The sequence below is a fragment of the Baudoinia panamericana genome, assembly GCF_000338955.1.
Source record: "Baudoinia panamericana UAMH 10762 unplaced genomic scaffold BAUCOscaffold_6, whole genome shotgun sequence".
NCBI lineage: Eukaryota > Fungi > Ascomycota > Dothideomycetes > Mycosphaerellales > Teratosphaeriaceae > Baudoinia > Baudoinia panamericana.
In genome coordinates this window covers 1500338-1524556 of record NW_006911262.1, presented here as the reverse complement: position 1 = coordinate 1524556, position 24219 = coordinate 1500338, and the positions used below count along the sequence as shown (strand labels likewise).

At 54.4% G+C, this 24219-nt stretch overlaps 14 protein-coding genes across 14 annotated transcripts; 7 read left to right on the top strand and 7 right to left on the bottom strand.

Moving 5' to 3' along the window:
* Positions 1–426: 426 nt before the first annotated feature.
* BAUCODRAFT_492446 (uncharacterized protein) lies at positions 427–849 on the bottom strand. Its single transcript, XM_007678532.1, has one exon. The coding sequence runs from the start codon at positions 755–757 to the stop codon at positions 476–478; it is 282 nt and encodes a 93-aa protein (XP_007676722.1). The 5' UTR covers positions 758–849; the 3' UTR covers positions 427–475.
* A 1161-nt stretch (positions 850–2010) lies between these two features.
* Positions 2011–2997, top strand: BAUCODRAFT_34270 (uncharacterized protein). The gene has a single exon (XM_007678007.1). It carries the CDS (start codon positions 2458–2460, stop codon positions 2758–2760), a length of 303 nt encoding a protein of 100 aa, XP_007676197.1. The 5' UTR covers positions 2011–2457; the 3' UTR covers positions 2761–2997.
* Positions 2998–3327: 330 nt separating this feature from the next.
* BAUCODRAFT_24566 (uncharacterized protein) lies at positions 3328–4981 on the top strand (the record flags this gene model as incomplete). Its single annotated transcript, XM_007677825.1, has 2 exons — positions 3328–3393; positions 3443–4981. The coding sequence occupies 2 exons, from the start codon at positions 3328–3330 to the stop codon at positions 4979–4981; spliced, it is 1605 nt and encodes a 534-aa protein (XP_007676015.1).
* A 45-nt stretch (positions 4982–5026) lies between these two features.
* BAUCODRAFT_90204 (glycoside hydrolase family 43 protein) lies at positions 5027–6970 on the bottom strand (the record flags this gene model as incomplete). The annotated part of the gene is made up of 2 exons (XM_007678157.1): positions 5027–6760; positions 6814–6970. 2 exons carry the CDS (start codon positions 6968–6970, stop codon positions 5310–5312), a joined length of 1608 nt encoding a protein of 535 aa, XP_007676347.1. The 3' UTR covers positions 5027–5309.
* A 675-nt stretch (positions 6971–7645) lies between these two features.
* Positions 7646–9323, top strand: BAUCODRAFT_34267 (uncharacterized protein). Its single transcript, XM_007678006.1, has one exon. It carries the CDS (start codon positions 7661–7663, stop codon positions 9143–9145), a length of 1485 nt encoding a protein of 494 aa, XP_007676196.1. The 5' UTR covers positions 7646–7660; the 3' UTR covers positions 9146–9323.
* A 14-nt stretch (positions 9324–9337) lies between these two features.
* Positions 9338–11343, bottom strand: BAUCODRAFT_492365 (uncharacterized protein). The gene is made up of 3 exons (XM_007678531.1): positions 11239–11343; positions 11100–11188; positions 9338–10737 (listed from the first exon to the last, which is right to left on the bottom strand). Exons 2-3 carry the CDS (start codon positions 11122–11124, stop codon positions 9632–9634), a joined length of 1131 nt encoding a protein of 376 aa, XP_007676721.1. The 5' UTR covers positions 11125–11188; positions 11239–11343; the 3' UTR covers positions 9338–9631.
* A 789-nt stretch (positions 11344–12132) lies between these two features.
* Positions 12133–12471, bottom strand: BAUCODRAFT_48213 (uncharacterized protein; the record flags this gene model as incomplete). The annotated part of the gene is made up of 1 exon (XM_007678025.1): positions 12133–12471. A coding segment is annotated over one exon (339 nt), but the record flags the coding sequence as incomplete, so codon positions are not given.
* Positions 12472–13076: 605 nt separating this feature from the next.
* BAUCODRAFT_122827 (uncharacterized protein) lies at positions 13077–13786 on the bottom strand (the record flags this gene model as incomplete). The annotated part of the gene is made up of 4 exons (XM_007678530.1): positions 13077–13090; positions 13149–13473; positions 13524–13678; positions 13783–13786. The coding sequence occupies 4 exons, from the start codon at positions 13784–13786 to the stop codon at positions 13077–13079; spliced, it is 498 nt and encodes a 165-aa protein (XP_007676720.1).
* Positions 13787–14084: 298 nt separating this feature from the next.
* Positions 14085–15272, top strand: BAUCODRAFT_69926 (uncharacterized protein; the record flags this gene model as incomplete). Its single annotated transcript, XM_007678084.1, has 1 exon — positions 14085–15272. One exon carries the CDS (start codon positions 14085–14087, stop codon positions 15270–15272), a length of 1188 nt encoding a protein of 395 aa, XP_007676274.1.
* A 133-nt stretch (positions 15273–15405) lies between these two features.
* Positions 15406–16322, bottom strand: BAUCODRAFT_122825 (uncharacterized protein; the record flags this gene model as incomplete). Its single annotated transcript, XM_007678529.1, has 3 exons — positions 15406–15860; positions 16074–16145; positions 16196–16322. The coding sequence occupies 3 exons, from the start codon at positions 16320–16322 to the stop codon at positions 15406–15408; spliced, it is 654 nt and encodes a 217-aa protein (XP_007676719.1).
* Positions 16323–17214: 892 nt separating this feature from the next.
* BAUCODRAFT_43863 (uncharacterized protein) lies at positions 17215–18714 on the top strand (the record flags this gene model as incomplete). Its single annotated transcript, XM_007678013.1, has 1 exon — positions 17215–18714. A coding segment is annotated over one exon (1500 nt), but the record flags the coding sequence as incomplete, so codon positions are not given.
* Positions 18715–19564: 850 nt separating this feature from the next.
* BAUCODRAFT_70184 (uncharacterized protein) lies at positions 19565–20785 on the bottom strand (the record flags this gene model as incomplete). The annotated part of the gene is made up of 3 exons (XM_007678104.1): positions 19565–19880; positions 19932–20170; positions 20240–20785. 3 exons carry the CDS (start codon positions 20783–20785, stop codon positions 19565–19567), a joined length of 1101 nt encoding a protein of 366 aa, XP_007676294.1.
* A 357-nt stretch (positions 20786–21142) lies between these two features.
* On the top strand, positions 21143–22078 carry BAUCODRAFT_47526 (uncharacterized protein; the record flags this gene model as incomplete). Its single annotated transcript, XM_007678020.1, has 1 exon — positions 21143–22078. A coding segment is annotated over one exon (936 nt), but the record flags the coding sequence as incomplete, so codon positions are not given.
* On the top strand, positions 22068–24205 carry BAUCODRAFT_492129 (uncharacterized protein). Its single transcript, XM_007678528.1, has 3 exons — positions 22068–22210; positions 22468–24009; positions 24062–24205. Exons 2-3 carry the CDS (start codon positions 22473–22475, stop codon positions 24178–24180), a joined length of 1656 nt encoding a protein of 551 aa, XP_007676718.1. The 5' UTR covers positions 22068–22210; positions 22468–22472; the 3' UTR covers positions 24181–24205.
* Positions 24206–24219: the final 14 nt, after the last annotated feature.

Below are 24219 nucleotides of genomic sequence, written 5' to 3'. Positions count from 1 at the left end.
AACCCTAACCCTAACCCTAACCCTAACCCTAACCCTAACCCTAACCCTAACCCTAACCCTAACCCTAACCCTAACCCTAACCCTAACCCTAACCCTAACCCTAACCCTAACCCTAACCCGAGTTATGACTTCAACCCCTTTCCTGCTCGCTACGGGTTCGCCTATGGGACTACACTGCAAAGCTTGCCCTGGCCTCGGCGGGGTCTGCTAAGCGCTTCCCTACTTTCGGAACTACAATCTTATGCTTATCCGGGCTGCGTGTACGCTCGCTGGGCCGCCGCCGGGGCCTATTACGACGGATGAACGAGTTGCGAGTACGCTGTGGTCGCCTCTCAACGTGCGCTCGTCTCCGACGGGCACATTGCAAAGTGCAGCAGTAAAGAAGTCGCTAAACAGCTCGTTACATTCTGCAGCCCGATCTGTCCGCTTCTACCTAGTCTTATACTGTTCCGAAGTCGCGTACGGGCGCCTCTGCCTATGCTGCAAACACGTATACTACAAGAGCGTACAATGCCGAACGTAGGACAGCCTTCGGGCTTAGTCGACTGTTCTGATTCGCAACCCTTATAAAAATAGTCGTAGTAGTGGACGCTAGTCTTTCGTAGTGATGCAGTATAATACATGCGCTTCGCCGCCTACGAGCTTCGTTTGGGGTCCTTTTAGCATACTTGGAGAACTTCGAGAAGCGGAAGAAGGCTAGCAGCAAGAGCCCCTTAACGATAGCAATGTACAACTCTTTCAAGACGGAATTCCTCATTGGCGGCGCCTGTTAGCTAGTCGCAGCATGTTGTCAAGTGCTCTCGCTATTCACGATGAAATACGTGATTAGCTTCGCGGGAGAGGCATACTATGCGAAGACTTACGGCGCTCCTGCACCGTCGGTAGGCCGTGGTATCGGCCTTGTCATCGGCATCACCTGCATTTCTATTAGCGTACACTCCCTTGCGCAAGGAGACAGAGATGCATTACCGTTCGGTTACAGCCAAAACTGTAGCTACGCGGCCAGCCCTTGCCTAGCCAAAGCGACATATGCTGTTACTAGTACATAACAAATTCTTGGTGCCTCCCGGCTGTGTATAAGGTAAGTCACATGATTGGTGCTGTCATGTCCGTTATCACACCCGGAAAGCAGGGAAGTGCACTCGCGGTGTGTTTGTGCTATAGGCATGTCGTCGTAGTCAGTCTTGCTATTTGGCAGTAGCGTGGGCGGCAGGGCTGGTACAGCAAGTCACTATGCGCTAAGCTTTAGATGCAGAGGAATAGTCCGACTCTGAGCGCGCAACCTTGGAACTGTGTATTGGACATCCCTCAGAGCTCTTAGAGTGGCTCACTTGTACGGGAACGTCGAGTGGCCTCTCTCGGTGGGGTTGGTGGTAGGTACTGCTGGGCTAAGGCTGATATACTAGACATTGATTGTAGAGGGACAAATCCAACTGGCACGCATATTCTCCGGTCTTTGCACTGAGCAGTGCGTAGAGCATCCCAACACTATGCCCCTTCTCAAGCAAGCTTCCGGCCGCTGGCGCCGGCGGCATAGTTAGTGACACTACCGTAGTACACTTCCGCTAGCCAAACTTCGTCTGCTCCGGACATACCCAATTGTTATCGCATAGTCTCCGGTCTTCGCACAGAGAAGCGGGTAGAGCTATGAAGCCTACATGCTTAGTCCGGGGGTCCTAGTGATATCCTACGGTGATATGTCTTGGTGATATCGTTACGAACACTGTCGCAGTGGACCACCGCCAGCCAGCCATCAACTAATCGGACAGTGGCAACTTCGATCACACAGCCTGCGCACTTGGTACAAAGAAGCGAATAGACCTATTAGACCTCCTCACTCAGTCCGGGGGGTTCCAGTAACATCCTCCAGTAGTACCTCTACAAACGGAGCCGCAGTACCGTCAGCCGGCCATCAACCATAGTGGGACAGTCGTAACTTCGATCACACAGCCTGCGCACTTGGTACAGAGAAGCGGATAGACCTATTAGACCTCCTCACTCAGTCCGGGGGCTTCCAATAACATACTCCAGTAGTACCTTTACAAACGGAGCCGCAGTACCGTCAGCCGGCCATCAACTATAGTGGGACAGTCGCAACCTTGATCGCATAGCCTGTGCACTTGGTACAGAGCTCTCCCTATACTTTCGAAGTCACGCTGTCATTCCGAAGACTTCTTACCACCTTTTACGACTATGCGACCGCGGCGCATTACCACCAGCAAGTTTGACCTCCACGACGACAGTACTTCAAGGCTATATTGGCAGGATAATTGCGGAGCTTAAGTATATGCCACCAATGCATATCTGCCTGTTCGAGGACTATCTGTTGAATGCTTGCATTCTCTTCTAGGGCTGAATGCTGAAGCGTCTCCGCCGTCTGAAACCGCTCGTACGAATGCCCTGTTTCCGAACCGCACTCGTGTCGACGCCTATATCTTGCTTAGAAGGACTATCAGCATGATCTCTGCGCCGATTCTGCCTTCGCACATGCGTGCATTCCGGTCAACGCCATCAACACCCGTCTCGGTCAACGCCATCACCGTCCTCCTTCGTCCGCGCCATCACCTTCCGCCTTCGGCCCCGCCATCACCTCTCGCCCTCGTCCACGCCGTCAGTTTCTCCTTGCTTGGCCGTGGTGGCAGCACCTGCAGGCATTGCCTCTCTTGCAGCTTTCCACAGTCAACAGACTCGCGAAGGTGGGTGGAGGATACGCAGGACGAAGTGGATTGTTGGGGCACACTCAAGCACACCTGTCTATGAAGAAGCCAAGCAAGCCGAACCTCTCAGCTTGGCTAGCTTGCTCCAAATTAACCGACAACTTGGCCTACAAGCCAGCCGTTGTGGGCTTTCAACTTGGCTTGCTGGCAAGCCGTTCAATGCTTGGTTCGAATTATGGAGCAAGCCGCGCATGCCTTCAGCTTAGGTGGCTTGCCTGCCATATTTGACGGCTCAGTTTATTCGCTAGCCAGTCCGAGACACTGAGCTTGGCTTGCTTGTAAGCCGGCTTGTTTGTCAACAGGCTTGAAATATATATAGAAGACAAGATAGAAGCTACCGAGCTGCATTTGCTACTCTGTGTAAGAAAAGTTGCTACTCTCCTTAGCCCGTCCGCAGTACGGCAATGAGTTCGGCTACGTACCACCGAGCCCTAAGCGCGCTGCCTGAGCCCCGCATTTGGCAAGGTTCGCGCCAGCTGACACCGGGCATAGGACGCTTATTCCTCACATTACTCCTTGCCTATTTCCTATTCTTCCTTGCATTTCTCCAATTTCGCCAGAATTTCCGGGCACCAGCGATATCAGTCCACACCTGGGTCACCAATCGGCCATGCAACCACAACGCCGCAAGATCGTTAGTCGCGCGTGCGATGCTTGCCGTCGGCGTCGCGTAAGGGTACGTGGCGGCTCTGTCATGGGAGCTGGAGGTGTGTTGATGCTGGTAGTGTGATGCCGCATTACCGACGTGCTCGAGCTGCATCGCAACTGGCGACGCTTGCTCGTTTGGCCTGCCTAGCAAGAAACGGGGTCCCCGCCGCCGACCGAGGACGGTACTATCTCCCGTAGAGTCGATCACTCTCTTCGCGTCGCACGCGCAGCAGACATCGCTCGCAGGAGTCTCCCCGGGTTCAGATGCCTCCGTTGCACGGTCGGCGTCAGGGACTATCCCAGCGCACGGCACTATTTGCACGAATATTTGCGATGATCTTTGGAGGGAGCTCACCATCATCTGGGGTAGTAACCACATAGTCGAGCACTTCAATACCTGTGTCGACCTGTATATGCGCCATTTGTTCCCGATTACGCCTCTGGTGAGCGAGGGTCTGCTTAGACTCGTGGCGTCTAAGCTGGATTTAGCCTCTCTGAGCTCCGGCTCGCACGAAGGCACGGCCTTTCTAGTGTCTCCCGAGAACCCCAATCCCGGAAGCTCGATCCTGTTCTCAAACCTTGCCCGGACCAGCGAGGTTGTGGAGATGTCATGCGGCATTTTATCTGCTGAAAGAGCTCTGGCCTTACTGACCGCCGCGGGTGCCAAAGTGGCAAGTCACGTCCCGCGCCATCTCCTTCCTGCAGGCCTCAGAGATGCGGCAGAATGCCTCCTAGCCGCATCTAGAAGGATGCTCCATTCTATTCAGGACCCAGACATAGACAGACCTTGCGCAACATCTGTCATCATTCGATACTTCCATTCGTGCTGCGTTCACGCTGCGGGGCACCTTCGCCTCGCTTGGTATATCCTTGGCGAGGCGATCCGCATGGCTCAGGACCTCCGTGTCTACGATGAGACATCAATGGCCGGACTCAGTCCGATGGAAAGCCATTTAAGACGTAGCGTCTTTTGGCAACTTAACACCGGAGACAAGTCTGCTGCGATACTGAACGGCCGGCCATTTGCATTCAGCTCTTCCAACCTCGAACAACCCTTCAACGTCCTGCCGTTACCACTGGATCACAACAGCCTGTTGGATAGCCGAGGATATCACGACCCGGCAAGGATCGCATGTCATATTAACACCGGCTTTAATCTCATTGCGCGCATCTTCGATTGCGCTTGTGTGGTGTTAAGCAAGCTGAGATCGCTCGGCGATTATAACGAGAACCCGATAGAGCCCGTCGGTGTGTCGCAGGTCCAGCGCGCATCTATTACAGGAAGTCTTGGTGTATTCCACAGCCTCACGGATGAAATGCCTGAATGGATTGTGAGGCCTTGGCAGTCCACTTCTCCCAATATGGGAACAGAAGATATTGATTACATCCAGCATTACCACTGGATACAGCATGCCAACGTCATGCTCACCTATCATTGCCTACATCTGATCATTGTGGTGGAAGCAGCTAAGCTTGGGCACGCAGACATGCTCGGATATAGCCAAGAGCCACAGCTTCTCGCTTTGCACAAGCTTGAGCTCGCGCGGCACGCAATCTCGATCCTTCGTACTGCGCCCTTCGAGGCCTTGCAGATCAATGCCGAACCATGTGTATGATGGCCAAGTCGACCACTATCGCTGCGTCTTCGCTAACAGTCTTCTCAGGTTGAAAAAATCCGACAAGTCGGTGCCATCCTTCTAGAGTTGTCCGAAAACACTGTCAATACTTCAGTTGCAGCTAGAGCCAAGTCGAATCTTGAAGAAGTCCTCGGAATATTGACTAGGCTGGACTCGAAGGCTTCGGACACTCTCTGGCAGCGGCTCAACACTGGCCCTCCGTGATGCCACCAACGACTTTAAGGCTTTGCGATGCTTGATTCTCCGACAGCTAATGACATCGACAGTGCCATGCTTGTCATTCAGTCGCGTAGACACACTACACATCTTATAGCTTCAGGACTTGACTTTGGTCTTGTCCGGTTACAGTCAGATGACTGAACGTCACCCAATCACCCTCGAAATTTTGCAGAGTTGTGTTGTGAGCGAACACACCCAAGATGGTTCCTGTGAAGTCTCGGCAGGTTAGATCGAGAGTGTCAACCGAGCCGAGTACCGTCCATGGCGAGGATGGATCCTCGCGGTATTGGAAGGTGTAATGAGTCTGGCATGAATCGATCCCAAGCTGAATCTTGTCACCAGGATGATCTGACAACACTGTCTGGTTCACATCAACCTCTTCGGGAGGCTGAGCTGCGTCTTTTGTGCGACGTTGTCGAAGGATGATGGTGCCTTTGCCAAAGTCGACTGCAATGGAAGCGCTCCTGTAGTCGTCTTTGTAGACAGCCAGTCCAGCAACAACAGGCTTCCCAAGGTTTGCTTCGGCCAAAACAAGGCTCACTGTGGCTTTGTCGTTGATCGACCGCTGACGCTTACCGACAAAGGATGCAGAACCTACAGGCACAGCAAGGGTTGCATCTGTTGGTCGCAGGCTGACTGATGTACTCTGTCGGCGGTAGAGATTCATGCTTGGGGTCCGAATGTGGCAATCATCGACATGTAGCTTCTGTGGCAAGCATGCCCATTTCGCTCGACTTCCGCATGCTTGGCGTTGAAATTGGAGCTGCGGGTGAGGCATTCGTGGCCACCCACCTTCGGGCCAGTCAACAGGAACCAGGAACGATTCTCGCCCAAGCGGATAACGGTCGTCCACCTTCCGTACTCCGAGGACGGTTGCCCACCATTGGCCTTCGCTGTCTTGGAACAGCTCACCATGGCCAGTATCCTGTACGAGCTCATCAGGCTTGCCGGCTGCGGTCAAGATCGGATTCTCTTGACAGTTCTCGTAAGGCCCCAAGATATCCTTAGACCTCGCAATGGATATCATATGGTCTTCAAACGTCCCGCCTTCCGCGACGAGTAAGTAGTAATAGCCGTCCTTCTTGTATAGATGCGGTCCTTCTGTATAGACCTGAGCCGACCCCTGCCACAGCTCTTTGGGTTCGGACAGCTGTTGGCCCGTGTGAAGATCGATCTCATATTGCTTGATAGTCGAGTACGGCTGCTCTGTTCTATCCAGACGCCAGGCGCCCTGGATATATGCCCTCCCATCATCGTCTATGAATAGGCTGGGATCAATGCCTTTGAAGTTCAATGGCTTCGGGTCGCTCCAATCCCCTTTCCAAATGTTGGTCGTGCTGATGTAGAAGTTTTCGGCCGCGAAGTCATCGCCCTCCTCACTTACATTCGTGCACACGATGTAGAAGGTGCCGCGATCATAACGAATAGTTGGTGCGAACAAGCCGCCAGCTCCAATCATTGTCTCCCCACCGTGCAGTTTGACCGCTTTCGTGATTGTGTTGGTCAAATCTACTTGCTCCGGACGATTGATCGCATTACCTACCAGCGAGTTCAGCCTGACCTCTGAGAGCATGTTTCTCCAGATCACTCACCAATTTGTACCCATGTCTGCAAGTCTTTCGATGCGTATATCGGGATGCCAGGAAATATGTGGAACGACGACGTTACGAGAAAGTATGTGCCGTCAACAAGTACAACAGATGGGTCCGGCGCAAAACCCGAGATGATCGGGTTGTTGTATGTCTGCATCGTTAAAGAGTTCCAGAATGGATCGTTCAACGCAGGCTTTCGAAAAGCGGTGCAAAAGATTTCGAGATGGTGTCGGAGATAAAGAAGTTGAACTCGACGGCGCAAGCAGCTCAAATCCAAGTTCCTCAGAACTCTTCGCGACTTCTAAGACAGTTTCTCGCTCGAATAGGTGCCGTGTCTCAGCGCTGCTGCCAGTTCGTCAACCGGAGTTTCATCAGGAGAATTAGAGGAAACTCCACATCACACCGGAGAAATCGGCTGCCTCGCGTGGCCATAACTCCGCCACTCCACCATACTTTATCCAGGAAGTCTGGGGCGCCAAAGCTCCACAGTCCTTGACGGAGTTGTGCAAAACTATTGCCATCTCCCATTTCACCCCATGTACCCGCCATTGTGGGGCTCAAAGGTTCTGGAAGCTTTGGCGGGATCAAGTGGAGATATGTTCAGCCGATGCCTCAGAGGGTATATGGTTGAAAGATATATAAAGTCGTTTGTCGACCACGCCTGTTCTATGTTCTTCTAACCTTTACTGTCAAGCATCGAACCCCCTTATGCAACATGGCTCCCGCTGCTGCTCACGCCACCGAGCATATCACATCAGCCATCGACCTGAAACAGCTGCCTCCCTTCTATGCTCGCAAGAATGGCATCCTTCTCTACTTCCTCCTTACCTCATCCTTGCTGTCCAGCATGGCCAGCGGATTTGACGGCGTAGGCTTCACATGTCTACCAAAGTTTGAGATGCTGACATTCAATACACAGTCTATGACGAACGCTATGCAACTCCTGCCTGTTTGGCTCGATCGTTTCAACCACCCTACCGGCTCTACTCTTGGATTCTTCGGCGCATCAACCGGCATCGGCGGCGTCGTGGGCTTGGTCCTCCTGAGCTGGGTTGGCGATAAGTTTGGTCGGAGGGCACCCACTGTGATTGGTGCACTTTTGATTGTCATCGGCGCCCTCATTCAAACTTGGGCCAGCGACCTGGGCATGTTCATTGGCGGCAAGATCCTCCTTGGCTGCGGTGTCTCGACCGTACAGCTTGGTGCTCCGGTCCTGGTCGCAGAGCTCAGCCATCCGAAGGAGCGAGCGACGGTCGGCACATTCTACAATACCTCTATCTACCTTGGGTACGTCGTGGGTGCTTGGATCACCTTTGGTGTTGCAAAGATGAACAACCAATGGCAGTGGAAGATTCCGACCCTGCTCCAGATCTTGCCATCGGCTTATCAGTTGGCTCTAATCTGGTTCTGTCCGGAGTCGCCGCGCTGGCTCGTCGCTCATGGTCACGAGGAGCGAGCCAAAGCGATTCTAATCAAGTATCATGGTAATGGAGATCCCGCCTCCCCACTCGTTGACATCGAGTTCGCGGAGATTAAGGAAGCAATTGCTCGGGACGCGGAAGCCAACACCACCTGGCGTGAGGTTTTCAGGTCCAGGACGAACTGGAAACGCATTGGGCTGTGCATTTGCGTTGCAGTGTTTTCGCAAACGACTGGAAACCTCCTTGTCTCGAATTACCTCTCCAGTATTCTGATTGATACTGGCCTGAACTCGTCATTCGACTCCACCTTGATCAACGGCATGGTAACTCTCTGGTCCTACATTGTCACCCTTGCAGTCGCTGCTCTCATTGATCGCTTCCCGCGACGAACCTTCTTCCTCTTTGGATCTGGTGGAACAATGGTCGTTTTCATCGTCTGGACGATCTGTGCCCAGCAGTACAGCGAGCGAAACTCTGTCACCGCAGGCCGGGTCGTCATTGCCTGCATTTTCCTCTTCCAGACGTTCTACTCCATCGCCTGGCTTAACATGGTTGCGCTCTACCCACTTGAGATTTGCCCGTACACTCTGCGAGCGAAAATGTGGGCTTTGGTGTTGCTGGTGATCTATGCGGCGCAGATCTTCGGCAATTACGTCAATCCTGTTGGAATTGCTGCAGTGGGATGGAAGTTCTATATATACTACTGCGTCTGGGTCACGATCATCTTCTTCATCGTTTATTTCTGCTTCGTCGAAACGCAGGGTCCGACTTTGGAAGAGCTGGCGCTGATCTTCGACGACGCAGCTGCTGGTGACAGGAAGGCAAGTGTCAACGGGTCGGATGTTGGGCATGAGAAGACTTCTGTGAAAGTGGTCGAGGAATCTGCCAAGATTGAGCAGTATGATCCCTAAGACATCGATAACACAGTGGAAGAGTCAATGTCACGCATGCCTCTGACGGTAATGCTAGTACGTGATAGACTCTGTCTAGGTTTTTGTAACAAAGAAGTATATAGGGAGCCATTACTACTTATCTGACAAACAAGAATCGTTGTCGGCTGATCAAGACAAACCCGATCTACTACAGCGAGGATAGCTAGAAATTTCCATACAAGCTCTCCCGTATAATAAAGGAATCGTTCAGTTAAGAGTTCCTACATTTTACTCTTCTACACTTAAAGGTTCATTCCAGATCACTCCTTCGTACACTGAGTCCTCCCTTCCATCCAATCCAACGTACCTCCCGGGGACCTCGCGAGAGCGCTAAGATCAACGCTGCCCCTAGCAGGCTAATGTTAAACAATCCACTACGAGTCCACCTGCCTTGTGCGTACAGCCTATTGCCAATACTCGTGCCGGCTAGTCGGCCAGCAAATGCGCTGACTGTGTACGCGACATTCACGCGATTGCGCGCAGACGGAAGCGAGGCATATATGGCCGCGCGATATGCGACGCTGGCCGTTTGAACGCCGAAGCGAGTGCTAGCGCCTGGATAACAACACCCGCAATGCTAAGGGTAGCAGTAAATGCACCGACTAGGACACCGGCCATGGCGTACAGAATTTCAAGTGTGACGCTGAATGTGGGTACGAAGCGATCGATGACGAACCGACTGTAGGGCGGCACAAGAAGCAAGGGCGCCACACCGATCAGCGCAAATAGTCCGACTTGCAAAGGTGAGTAATTGTAGGGGCGTGAAGTAAGCAACGCAGTGAGAGTAGTCCAATATGAGGCAAACGCGGCATTCGAGAAGAACACCATGATGCATGCATAAACCAGGACCGGTTGCCTGTAGACCACCTCGACAATGCTCCATAAGAAACGCACATAGGGCATTTCGTTTGTGTTGATGGACGGGTAATCTGGCAGGAAAATCCAGAGAAGGACAAAGAGCAGGCATTGCAAACCGAGGGCAATCCAGTACACGGTCCGCCACGGAGCAAACTCAGTCACCACACCAGAGAGCACACGCGGGAGTAAGACACCGAGCATCAAGCCGGAGAACACGATGGAGATTGCAGCCGCTTTGCGAGCCGGAGGTGCGAGACCGCTTGCCAAGGGAAGCATGAGTTGCGGCGTAACCGTAGTAAAGCCTGCAATGAAGCTGAGAGCGCAGAATGCTCGGAAACTGTGTGTCAAGCACAGCGCTACCCAGATAACCATGGTGAAGCTGATCAGACCCAGCAACAAAAACCGCAGTCGCAAGCTGTCGCCCAGTGGGCAGATGAACAAGATGCCAGTGCCATAGCCTGCTTGGAGGAGGGTTGGAATCAATGATGCTCGTTCATAGCTGACCTCAAAGCTGGCCGCGACCTTGTCCAAGATTGGGTAAGTGTAGTACATATTCGCAGCGGTTATGGTACTGGCCAAGTGGAACAGAAGATTCAGCCGCATCGAGAGATGAGTGTTGTGCGCCTCGTTGTACCGACATCGCGGCGGTGTCCATACCGCGGTCTTGAGTATTTGCTGCCATACTTTGTTTGGTATGTTCTTGTCGCGGGCGGCTGTGTCATAGGGTCAGGAGCGGTCGAGCAATCCGCAGGTTCAGTGGCGGCCATCTGCAATGCCATCTCGGGTTTATCGTCCGCTTTCAGAATTGCAGCACACGGATTGTGGCGCGAAGTAGTGTGCAATCTTAAGGTGGACACCAAAAGTGCCAGCGTTGGGGCCGTGAATCATGTATGCGTGTCGGTTGTGGTTGAGCAGTGATTACACTCCGGTCCCAGGACTAGGGTAAGCCGCTTCATGTTGCTTGCCCTTAAGCCAGTCGGCTGCAACTGACACATATTCCCGCGCTCTTGGCAAGGCCTGCGCAGGAAACGTCGCTCCTTCCTCCGGACTTTGAGGTTTTCGCTCCGACACGTACCATTTTTCTTACTACGTTTAATCATGCGCAAGGGGAAGTTATTCGTCTTACGCGGCCGAGAGAGCCTGCATTGATCCGAGAAAAGGTCGCTTTGGCTGAATCAGCATTGGCTAACGACGTTCGAGTTCTGAAATGTTACATGTCTTCGAGCAGACCAGGATGCAGTCGAACGACTTCCTACTACACCGGCCACTTCAATTTACCGTAGAACGTAGTCTACGTCTCTGTACCGCGTAGGCGCGAAGGCTGCATCTGCAAGGACCCATTTTCGGCGGAGTTTACAATGCGATCCGGGCGGGCTCTGCTTTCGACCTTAAGGCGGAGGGTTTCGAAATGGACACAATGTTCATGGTCACACTAATGCGACGGCGAATGATGTAGCCTCCATTATAGGCGGCCACACTGACGAAAACGATGTTGGTAATATGGGCAGGTTTGCATGCAGTGGCGCGCACGGGCATGATCGTGTTAACCGCACTCAACCGATTGTGGGTATTCCACGCGAGCGAGTTCGAAATCTGGAATACTCTTTCTCGCTACGCCGAGGATAGCGTACCATCTGTCCCGTGGATCTGTTGCACGACGGTGACGCATTTCGTAGGCGATATCGAGCAGGCCAGGCAAGGGATGCTCGGCTCAAGATTTGGCCTGCTTGGTGTCCGCATTTAAGCTGCATTGGGCGAGGCTGTAGGACTGGGTCCTGGTTGACGTCTCGTAGTCCCGCTTCGCGCCACGAAGGAGAGAGAATCGCCACCTTGACGGATCGCATACACTGCAAAATCAGCGCCGTGCGACTTTCCCACCCGAGATTGAGTACTCTAGAGTTGATGATGACATTTGTGTGCAAGAGCGGCCTTCTGAAGTACCCACAAACGCTCGAACCAATGCCTGCTCAGCACATCATCTTGTGCTGCCTGCAACATGTGATCGAGTAACTCCTTCCAGGCCATACGCTCCTTTGGTAAGCTCGAGCTAGCCGCTGCAGTACAAGCATTCTAAGCTCGGCGAGCTCAGCCCGATTTCTAAAGTAAGGGATCACTCTAGACGCAGTGCTGTATATAGCATCCATTTTCGACACCATTACGGACCTCTTTTCGATGTCACACTGATTGATACAAATAACGTTGACCCAGATCGTCCGCTTCTGGCTTGACAAGCGGACATGGCGTAACGCGCTCCGCAGACTCGGAGTCGCTCCCAATGGCACGCCGTTCACGACCACCGGTTGTCTGTTCTGCAAGTCACCCGAAACGTAGGATAATGCTTCATACTGAGAAGCCGAGTTGCGGGACTCGCTATTCGGAAAGTCCACGATCCGCATCAAAGTGCGTATGTTGTCAGAGTATGCACCTGGCAACAGATCTAGTACCCGTATTTGACCTGGTCCTAGTCTTGGAACAGGTCCACAGTAAGCTTACAATGATCACCGACCGTGTGGAAGAACATCCGACAAACATCCAACAGCCGAGCCTAATCGTGCCCTATATCGTTCAATACACAAGCATGCATAACGACGAATCTCTGACGGCCCTGTTTTCCGCGCTTTGCAGACTTACGGCACGCTCGCAAGGTCCACCGTAGGCATATGCAGACCGCCCGCCATATCCTTAAGTTGCGGTAAAATCGGCCATATTTCTTTGGTGCTATAAGGGTGCGCAATGTAGACCGAAATCCATGGACCACCCAAACCACGGCCTGTAAGGCGACGATCGTGCGGTGAGTAAGTGGTCAGAGAAGTATTCAATCTCCTTTGCACTAAAATAGGCCTCAACCACGGAGAAGCGGGGCGGAGGCCGGAGTGTTGGCAAAGTTGCGCAAGGCTGCGGTGTAGAAATGATCACAAGGAAAGGGGACGATGGTGTGATAAAGATGCTCGTCGAATGACCTTGCAGGTTCGTGCTATGTGTGTACACAGCTGTCGTACGCCGAACGCCGTGCAGATGCTCGTGCGGATCGTGATTACGGTCGTCAGCAGATCTACTTCTCCGGAACTGTACAGTATTAGCAATTTCTCACACCGCACGCTCCCTAGTCGGAGTCGCAACGTACTCTCAATCTCTCCCGACAATACGTCCTCCTGCACCGCCTTCGGACTCCGACCGTCGACCTGGCAGCCAGTTGAGAACGCCGTGCCGAGGATCTCCATCACTGTGCCCTTCAGGTCCTTGGCCATCGACTTGTGGCGCATCTTTCGTGCAATCTCAATGATCTCATCGAGGGGAATAGACTTGGTGTGCTTGATGTTCTTCTCCTTCTTGCGGTCACGCGGCGGCTCCTTGAGCGCCTTGATGACGAGCGAAGAAGCCGAGGGAACGACGGAGACAGCAGCTTGACGGTTCTTGATGGTGAGGCGAACGGTTACGCGGAGACCTTTCTATACCTGTTCTCAGCGATGCCATCTTCAATTGAGCAAGAGAAGCATACCCAGTCACCCGTCGCCTTCGCAATGTCTTCACCGACCTTCTTCGGCGACAGACCAAGCGGGCCGATCTTTGGGGCAAGCGCAGAGGATGCACCAACCTCACCGCCAGTGGCGCGGAGGTGGATAATCTTCTCTTCATTGGGGTCGAGCTTTGGCGCTGGATGAGAGCGGCATGGTCAGCAAAGGCGAGGTAACTGGAGATGCCGCCTCAGATGTTGTAGGACACGCTGAGGAGCCATTGATCAAGAAGGCGATACTTACCCATGGCTAGAGGGTAAGGTGGTCTGCCTTTCTCGACTGTTGAAGATGGTGCGCTTGAATGAAGCTGGTCGTTGTAAGGATTCGCTTCTTCCACCGCAAAAACTCGAAGAGTGAGGGCCTTGTGCGGAGCGGAAAGGGGCCGCTGGTTGGAAGTCTTGGCGTATCACGTGTTAGAATTAAGCTGTCGATGAACACCTGTGATCTCCAACAACGCCCACACCTGCTTCGCAAGCAGCATACACCGTCCGCCAAACACAGACACTATGGCACAACCAATGCCAGCAGGCGCTCCTGGCGGGCCTATGGCGCCCCTTCAGCCCGGTCAACAACCGACACCAGAGCAGATGCGCCAGATGCAGATGCAGATAGCAGCAGAGGCGAGAAAGGCCGGCCTCTCCGTCCCACAGTACATCGAACGAGTGAAGCAGCAAGCGATGCAGCAACATCAACAGCGCATGCAGATGCAGCAACAAATGCAGCAGCAGCAACAAGCGGCACAGAGTCAAGGCCAGCCCGGTGGTGCACAACCCGGCCAGCAAGTACCCATCCAACCCGGGCCACCCAAACCAGAAGCATTAGCTGTTGCAAAGTTCCTACGAGGCCAAAATCTCAAGCTAAGAACGTGCATTTTTCAGGAGAAGCGGAAAGACATGTTCAAGGTCAAGCGTGCAATCCGAGCTCTACATTCTCCCGCATATGAGAAGGCACGCAAGAAGAATCCTCTTCTACCGGAAGTGAAGGACCGAGTCACGGCAGAAAACACGTTCAAGTTGCTACCAATGTCATTACTCGCGCTCCGTGTCAGCAAGATTGACCCACATGAAGGCCACAATCATGCGAAGAAGAAGCGCGTCAAAGGCTTGTGGACCGTAAAGGTAGAGCCTCAGCAGGAGGCCAGCGATGAATACTACTACGTCTGGCTCTATGAAGGCTCGCAGTGGAAGAACAAGCTCTACGCCGTGCTTGCACTCCTTGGCATTCTCACGGTGGTCTTCTTCCCTGTCTGGCCTTACTATCTACGTCTCGGAGTCTGGTACCTGAGTATGGCTATGCTAGGACTGCTCGGTCTATTCTTCGCCATGGCCATCTTCCGGCTAATCTTGTTCGTGGTGACGATGTTCGCAACACCACCAGGATTGTGGCTGTTCCCGAATCTGTTCGAGGATGTGGGCTTCTTTGACAGCTTCAAGCCGCTCTGGGCATGGCACGAGGACGAGAAGGCGATCAAGCGGAGAAAGAAGGCGGAGAGGGAACGGAAGAAGGCAAAGAGAGAAGCGCGAGGAGGCGGAAAGACGGAGGGTGGCGAAAAGGGTGAGCCGAAATCGAGTGGCAAGGCCGCTGCGAAATCGGAAGACACCACGGCTACTAAGACTCAGCAGCCAGCACCCCTGGAGGATGCGCCGACCGCGGCAGCTATCCAAGTAAGTGGTGTTGTAGCAGGAGAGCACCAGGGCTTGAGCCCGCGCGTTGAGGAGGTTGAGGACGACTGAAAGTGATTGATCTGCTGCGCGGGGTCACAGCATGATCCTCAGATTTGCGTTCTGTTGGCTTGCAACGAGCGGTGGCATAGCTGTACCTGTCCTTCTGTCCATCGGCACTGTCAGATAAAGCGACCATCTATGACTAGCCGCCACCCGTGACCATCCTCTTAACTTTCTCAAGCAGCACCTTACTCTCCCTTCCCAACTTCCTCTGCCCGTTCGGTCCGCCGGAGCGTGCTTTGGCCATTGCTCTGCGGAAACGCTCCCTTTCCTCCAGTTTAGTCTGCCTTTGCCGCAGAGCTTCTTCGCGAGCTTTGCGTCGTTCTTCCGCTTCGGCCTTGCGGCGGAGTGCTTGCTCGTGCTCGAGCTTGAAGGGCTGATGTCTGGGTCGCCGCTCTCTGCGTGCTGGATAATCTGCGCTGGCATCGCCGACTTCTGCGGAATCTAGGTTCGGAGCAGTCTGTTGTCGGTCTATGAGCGTCTGGCGGTCGGGATGTGGTGCTGTGCTGGGTTCTGGTCCCGCTTCGGAACTTGATGGTTCATGTCTGGCAACCTGTTCTTGGTGGTCTTTGGTAGTAGCTGAGTCGTGCTCGTCAGCTGGTACCGGTAGGCGTTTCTCGTCGTTCGCTTTGCGCAGCCTCTTGTCCTCAGCATAGGATTTCGTGGTCTTGGCTCGCTTGGGATGGGTAACAACGATAGTCTTCGGTCGGCGTTCGAATACTTGTTCCTCATGAATTTGAGCTTCGTCTGCTGTAGCCGCATGTTGCATAGATGCAGGTACTGGTAAGCGCTCATCATTGACGGCTCCACTTCGCTTCTTGACTTTGGCATAGTCCTTCTTGATCTTCGCTTGCTTGATCAGCGTGTCTTTGAGCTTTTGCGCTGCGACATGTCAGTATACGGTTCGTATATGCCAGAAGGCAGGATCGCACTTTTGCGCTTGTATGGCCCATCAGGCAGATTTGCTGGGCCAGTGATGAAGCCTCTTTTTTGCTTCTTCTTGCCCGGTCTGTAGTCTGGCACATTTGCGCCGTCTTCACGCTTCCGCTTCTCAGCCATCACTATGCCACAAATTGATATGGATGTGGTATCGAAAAGTCTTTGTAAAGTTCGAGGTTGCAAGCGCCACTCCACCCTCGTCTCGTGGCTGGCTCTTGCCTTCACACCTCCGCATCTGGGCGAGCTTGCATGCTTCCAAGAGTGGAACACACTGGCGCCGCCCACATGGGGCACGGGCACGGGCGTTAACAACGTCAGATGACTCCTACCACCTTGCTGGGCACCCGGATGATCACTCTAACTCCTCCCTACAACTCTGACACAAGTCCGAAGTCACGAATGCCTAAGATGTTCGCTATTGGAAGTTGGCTTTATCACCCAAGCTACCAATAGCGCCTATCGGGACCAGTGAACCTGAAACGACTTTACGTCTCCCGCACTTCGGGCTAGCGACAGTAGAGTCTGCTGCGACTGAAGGTGGTTGAGTCCCACTCTTGGATGCTGGCGAAGTTGATGTGCATCTGTGAGACGCTTCGATCTCGATCGAACTTGATACGGCTGCTGAGAAGGCCACCCTCCACTCACCGCTGGTGGCGGGCTCATGGCGATCTATAATGGGCCTGCCGGACAGCGAGATGGCTGGACCTCCAGAAACGCGAGTGTAAACAGCGAACGAGACGTTGGGGAAGAGCAGAACGTAGGCTCAAGCGGCAAGACCGGCAGAGACAGTCCGACTGCTGTCTTCAATCCGTATTACACTGGGAGACTGCGGACGCCTGCAAACAGCAGCAAGCAGCCATCTATAGATCGACAAGAGCTCATCAGAAAGATCAAGAGCAGAGAAAGCAGGCCTACCTCACCTGAGCTTGAACGGCTGCAAAGTCAAGATGGCTTCCGACGTTCTTCTCCAACGCTTCAGCCTTCTTCGACGGTACCCGGTGATCGGCCGCAATCGCCTGGCAAGCATGTCGAGAACGAGAGCATCGGCTTAGAAATTGAGAGGCCAAGATCGGCACTGCATCGCGGAGACTTCCACGATAAAGAGGACTCAACATCTGCGTTTCAGCACTTCGGTGATGGACAGCACAACGACCATGCAGTGCCGTCACTATCAACATCGCCTGTAGCGCCTTGGCATCCTAGCTTTCCAACTGCCGTCTTCCGACAAGCGTGGCAAGAGCGATCGAGACTACCCTCTCCGCCTGGTGTAAGTCACGCACGGCCGGCACGTTCGCGGGCGACCTCCGCAGCCTCCCCTGCCAACGGCTTCGTGTACAAGCCTCCAACGAGTCCGCTTGTGCAGTCTTCGCGTCCAGACACACCCGAGCCAGCGCCTAGACGTAGCTCGCGAAGTCCGGACAAGTCACGTAGGCATACCTTCTCGCCCACCTCAATGCAAGACTTCTACTCAGCGCTTGAATATCCAGCTTCGGCACGGCACCATGCATCTCGGCAGCCACCTAGACTACGCGCAGAGCACACGTTCCACTACCAAGCTCATCAACCAAGAAGATCAATTAACTCGCTTCACAGTCTGCCGCACACGCCAGCACCAGGCTCACGAAGGCCATCATTTGCAGAATCAGCTCTTCACCATGCGCCCATGGTAGGATCATATGAAGAGTCTATACTACGCGGACGCATGTCTACTGTTCCGTCCAAGCCACTCAATTTTGTGGCGCAGATTGGCGTGCTAGGCAAGGGCAACTGCAAGGCCAACCTGCGGTGTCCACCACATGTCACCGTGCCGTTCCCAGCAGTCTTTTACAGCTATGGCTGCGCAGCGAAAGTCACCGATCAACCCAGTCCGTACGTGGGTCTAGTGGACCTCGAGAACAACTTGCCCAGCACAGAACCTTCCCCTGAGAAGCGGAGGCAGAAGCTTTATCGGGCATTGAGTGACGACGGCAGCCGAGCCGACTCACGCACGCGCGAAGACGGCTCGGCTTCGGATGCGCACGCAAAGCGAAGGCGCAAGGCGAAGGACAAGCGCCGTTCAGGTTCGCCGAGGGCGCCACCTGGCGGAAGCTACCGCATACCGCAGCAGGGACAGCTGCAAATTATTATCAAGAATCCGAACAAAACGGCTGTGAAGCTCTTCCTGGTGCCATATGACCTGTCCGACATGGAACCAGGGCAGAAGACTTTCATCCGTCAGCGCAGTTACTCCGCCGGGCCCATCATTGACATGCCGCTGTCATCCCGTAAGAACCTTGGCACGGACCGACCTGAAGCGGCCATAAGCACAAGCGACGACCCAAATGACCGACCGATGCTGCGATATCTAGTGCATTTGCACATCTGCTGCCCGTCGAAGGGACGTTACTTCCTCTACAAAGCGGTACGCGTGGTCTTCGCGAACCGTGTCCCAGACGGGAAGGAGAAGTTGCGAAACGAGATTCAACTGCCCGAACCTAGGTATAGCACGTACAAGCCGGGCAGAGACTCCAACGTCAGCATGTCGGCCAATGCTACGCCGAAAAATGCATTAGCCAATTGTAGCACGCAACATCCCACGAATCCGCCGGCGGCAGTGGCTGCGTGGGAAAATTATACGCCACCCCGCCGCATCGGTGCGCAGTCCCTCCCATCCATGGACTATGGCCCTTCGTTTGGACCGCCCATGCAACCACTCCCTTTGCATGTGAACGCGCTGCCACCGCTCGAGTCACGTCCTGCTAGTCGGCAGATGAGCGATGCGATGGACTTTGACTCGGACCAGTCACGATCCGCATTCTCGCCCCCTACCTCGCCGCAGACTGAGAAGCACGCACCGGCACCTGTATCACCGCTGTTGCAGCGATTATCAAGCGTACGGAGACTGGATGACCCTTTCAACTTTGAGCGGGACCGGAGCCGCGAGCGGCAGCCTGAGCAGAGGGGTGAAAGCTTACTGAGTAGGAGGTTGAAAGACATGGCAGTGCAAGCGCAAGGGCGGGAAACAATGCTGGAGTAGTTAAGATACTAGGTAGGCGTCTCATCTGCGGCCCCTGCGTGCCGCGAGCGATCGTCCATCATCCGAACGCCCGACTTCCTCCGACCATGGAGAGCCTGTCATCTCCCTTCTGGGAAGCGAAAACCCGCATAACGCCTCGCTAAGTCGATAGAAGTCATACCTCGTCATCGTCATCCTCGCCAAAGCGCATAGACGTCCTCCGCGCCAGGCGTCCAGCGCGGACGCCAAGCCCACCCAGCGTCACCGCCATGCAAGCCCACACCGGCCACACCCTCCTGTACACCCAAAGCGCCATATGCATAATCCCTAACCTCACCGCGCGCCGTTCATGCAGAGGCTGAGATTTCTAATCCGGCCTCAACTTTTCCACGACGCGCAGAACACTGATGCTAAAGGTTATCAACCACGCCAACAGACCAATGAAAAGAACCGAAGATAGCGTTTTCTGCTTATAGCAAATGTTTGAATTGTTGGGGCACGTGGCAGGCACGTTATACGACGGGCCATTAGTGCCTATGATGGCGAATTGCTCATCGTAACAGGCCCAGCGATGGTCGAAAAGGGCGTCGAAGGCGAGGGAAAGGTTAGAGGCGGCGAAGACGACGAAGTAGAGGTCGCAAAGTAATAGCAGAACTTTGGTGGGGACGGAGCGGAGGCCGAGACTATGTCACGTCAGACCCTGACCAGATCTAGGAAGTACATAGGGGACGTACGGTTTGCTCATGTACTCGTCCCAGGTGACGTAGCCAAGGTACGGGATTGCTACGCTGCCGATGCAGATGGCCATGTAGGTCGAGGCGCGAGTGGCGCATTGATTGGCTGGGTTGGGGTCGTGATTGACGAGACGGACGCGGGTAAGGATGGTGCCTGCGATGCCGAGGCCTGCGGCGGAGAAGGCGAGGACGATGAGACGGAACACGAGCGGGACGAAAGGGTTCTTGAGGAGTAGTCGCTGCGACCGAGGTGAGCATACAAGTACATAGCAGAGTAACAGCGCGTATATGGTGGTGCGCAGGCTTACCCAAAACACCCGCACCGTTCTCTCCTGCCTCTCCGGACTGATCAGCCATTTGCCACGGTACATGAGTCCCGAGAAGCCCTTCGGCTCCGCTCCTTTAGCGCCAGCCTCCAGCTCGTCCTCGGGTTGCCACGGGCGGTTGAGGTATGGCATATGCTCGTCCAGCCATGCTTGATCCACGACCCGCGCTTGCGCTGACCGGTCCTGCGGGTTCGGTCCAGACACCATGAAGTCTCGCCATCGCGCCTGATGGTCGGCGATGGGCATGCTGAGGAGCGCTGGCTCGGCGCTCCGAAGATGATCCCATTTCCGACCGGCTTTGTAGTTGTGAGCCGGCTTGTGGTGTCTGGTATTTGGTCGCGCTGGCTCGGGTGGTTGTGATAGTAGGCGCGCATTATCCGGTAGGATCGTGCCATCGTTCGGATGTACCCACGGTGGTATTGGCGAGGGTACATGCGGGTCTCGGTCTGCTTCCTTATGCGCGGTGCTGTTCGGGAGTTGGGAGCTGCTGGCGATGGCGGTAGGTAGCACGGAGCCGGTCTGCCGCATCTCCGGCATCTTGACGGTCGCTCACTCCTGCTACGAGCGACGGAGCCTGTTGTCTCTATATGATACCAGCATAGTTCTGCTTGTCAGAAAACTTGTAGCCACGAGCCATGAAACGCGGATGCGCGCGGCACCTCGGCCGTACTATAAATGAGAGGCCGGGCTTAACCGAAGCCATCAATCCGGGGTGCGTTCATTAGCGGTAGATCGTTACCCTGTCCAATCAAAGTCCATCAACATGTCCATGCCGTCACTGAATCTGCTGTTTAGCTCGACTCGCCAGGCGGCAGCAATTGCGTCCCTTGTGTCAAGAGCACCTCTACTGCTCAACACATCCTCCACCAGATAAGTTGTTGTACAATGCGCGTCTTTAGCCTCCCGGCGGTGCTCTCACTGCTCGCCTTCACCTCGGCCCTCCAGGCCGATGTCCCTCCTAAGCCGCTGCCTCTGCTGATGTGGCACGGTCTGGGTGACAGGTATAACGCAGAAGGCTTGCGGGTTACGGGAGCATTGGCAAGGAAGATCCATCCGGGCACATACGTTTACACCATCCGGCTGGATGAAGATGGCGGCAATGACCGCACAGACAGCTTCTTCGGCAACGTCACGACGCAGATCGATCAAGTGTGTGAGGAGATCAAGAAAGACCCGAGGCTATACGCAGCACAAACGGCAGAGGGAATCAGAGTGGATGCGCTGGGTTTCAGCCAAGGTGGCCAATTCCTGCGAGGGTTGATCGAACGGTGCAATGTCCTCAGTGTGCGGAGCCTGGTCACATTTGGAAGCCAGCATAATGGCATTGCACAGTTTCAAGTTTGCGGCCAGCGAGACTTTGTCTGCAAGGGCGCCGTCGCCCTCATCAAAGGCAACGCCTGGACGGACACGGTGCAGAGCCGCGTTGTACCAGCGCAATATTACCGCACGCGCAATGAGACGACAGGCTTGGCGTCTGATGAGTACCTGAAGCACAGCAACTTCCTCGCCGATGTTAACAACGAGCGCGTTTTGAAGAACGCCAAGTATGCGGCCAGGATTGCCGAGCTGGAGCACTTCGCTATGTACGTCTTCTCCGAAGACCAGACGGTTATACCGAAGGAGAGCGGCTGGTTCGCCGAAGTGAACGCTACATCCGGCCATGTCACCCCATTACGCCATAGACAAATGTACAAGGAAGATTGGCTTGGGCTGAAGAAGCTCGATGAGCGTGGTGGGCTCGCCTTCAGGACGGTTCCTGGCAAGCACATGGAGCTTTCGCAGAAGACGCTTGCCGATGCTTTTAGGGAGTGGTTCGGTCCGGAGACGGACCAGAAGGATCGCAGTCTGCTGTACGATGGACATAATCTTGACGAGACGCCGTTGATGTTCTTTGAAAGAGCTGAGATTGCAGGCCCGAAAGAACACCTGTGAGCGGACTCGCACAAACATCCAGTAACTCACTCGTTCTACATATTCGTGCCCATTGCCAAGCCGCCGGAGCCTGCCGAGCCCTTTGCAGGCGTGCTGGCCAGGTGAGAGAAGGCTTTCCACTGTCCAAACCCGCTGCTCGCCTTACCCCACCTCACCTCCTAGCTCGCTATCTGTTGCCCTATCGTCTTTCGCTACAACTTCCTATATCTCGCACCACCGTATCTGCTCGTTACAAGCCATAGTATCACCAAGTATCTCGCTGACGGTCGATATCATAGTCACGATGGTCGCTCAGGGCGTGTCAACAGCGCCAGCGAAAGAGTACCAAGCGATCGCCAGTCGCGCACAGCAAAGCGTGCTTGACTCGCTACCGGCACAATGCAGACTATCTTCGACGGCGAAGGCTGATTTGCTCAGCAACCTACCAAGCGCAGTTGAAGACTGCGGCTTGCTGGGGCCTAAGCAGTTGGAGATTACTTCCCTGACTGCTTCGGTACTCCTACAGCGTATTCATGCACGGGAGCTTACTGCCGTCGAAGCGACCGAGGCCTTCTGTGCGCGTGCCGCGATAGTTCATCAGCTGGTCAACTGTCTCGTCGACTTCTTTCCAGATGAGGCCATCGCATCCGCCGCTGCTCTTGACAAAGAGCTGGAGAAGACGGGCAAGCCCGTCGGTCCGCTTCACGGCCTACCCATCTCGATCAAAGATATCATGAATGTCAAGGGGCACGTGACAACTATGGGCTTCACGGCTTGGTATCACAATGAACCTGCTTCGTCCGATGCTTCTGTAGTCAAGGTGATGCGCGATGCAGGCGCGATCATCTTCGCTCGTACGACCTGTCCGCAGTCGGGTATGGCACTTGAGACCGTGAGCAATCTCTGGGGTCGCACATTGAATGCCATCAATCCGGACTTTGGGTCCGGTGGCTCGTCTGGTGGTGAAGCCGTTCTTACGGCACTAAAAGGAACGCCTGCATCTCCATTGAGTACTGACATAGGCGGGAGCATCCGGGGGCCAGCTGCGTTCAATGGATTGTACGGTATGCGACCTAGCCACGACCGTGTGCCGAGGACAGGGTTGGTACATCCTGCGCTCGGCAATGTTTCGATCAAGAGCGCTGCAGGACCGGTGTGTCACAGTATGGAGGACCTTAAGCTGTTCATCAAGTTAATCGTCACGCATCCAACGATGCCGTACGAGACGAGTTGCATACTACCCTTCTGGGACGATTCAGCGTCGGCACCGAAGAAACTACGAGTAGGCCTCATGACGACCGATGGGGTTGTAGAACCACACCCGCCCGTTCAGCGCGCACTCCGCGAAAGCGCAGCCAGGCTGCACGCTGCCGGTCACGAAGTCGTGGATTTTAGAGCTCCTTTCGACTGTTGGCAAGCGGCAATGACGACGTTTGCGTTATACTTCCAGACCGGCGCGAAAGAGGCCAAAGCTCTACTGGAAATGGCCGGAGAGCCACCTATACATCAATTCGACTACAACCTCAAGATCTTCGGTGTCAAGGAGCTCACTGCGCCCGAGATCTTCCACCATAGCCGACAGCAAGCGGCGTGCAAGGCGCGTTTCCAGCAGGCTTGGGACGAGGCGAAGATAGACTGTCTGCTGTGTCCGGTTGCGCCGCAAGCGGCAGTACCGCACGACTTTCCGGTCTGGTGGGGTTACACCAGTCTCTTCAATCTGTTGGACTATCCGTCTGTGGTGATGCCGGTGAAGGGTGTGAAGGTCGATCAGAAGCTGGACGAGAAGGACGCGAGCTATCAGCCGCGCGACAACCCGTTTGACCGGCCGAATTGGGAAATTTGTAAGTCTAAGCGATATGATTACCGAGATAATCTGCTAATAGTGAGACCAAGATGACGCCAAGCGGTGGAAATCACAGCCTGTGTGCGTGCAGATTGTGGGGAGGCCTTTTCGAGACGAATACCTGATCGCCGTGTCCGAAGCGATGGATACTGTTATCAACCCCAGATAGAGCAGTCACTTGGCCTCCAGTCAGCTTGCCCGGGCACCT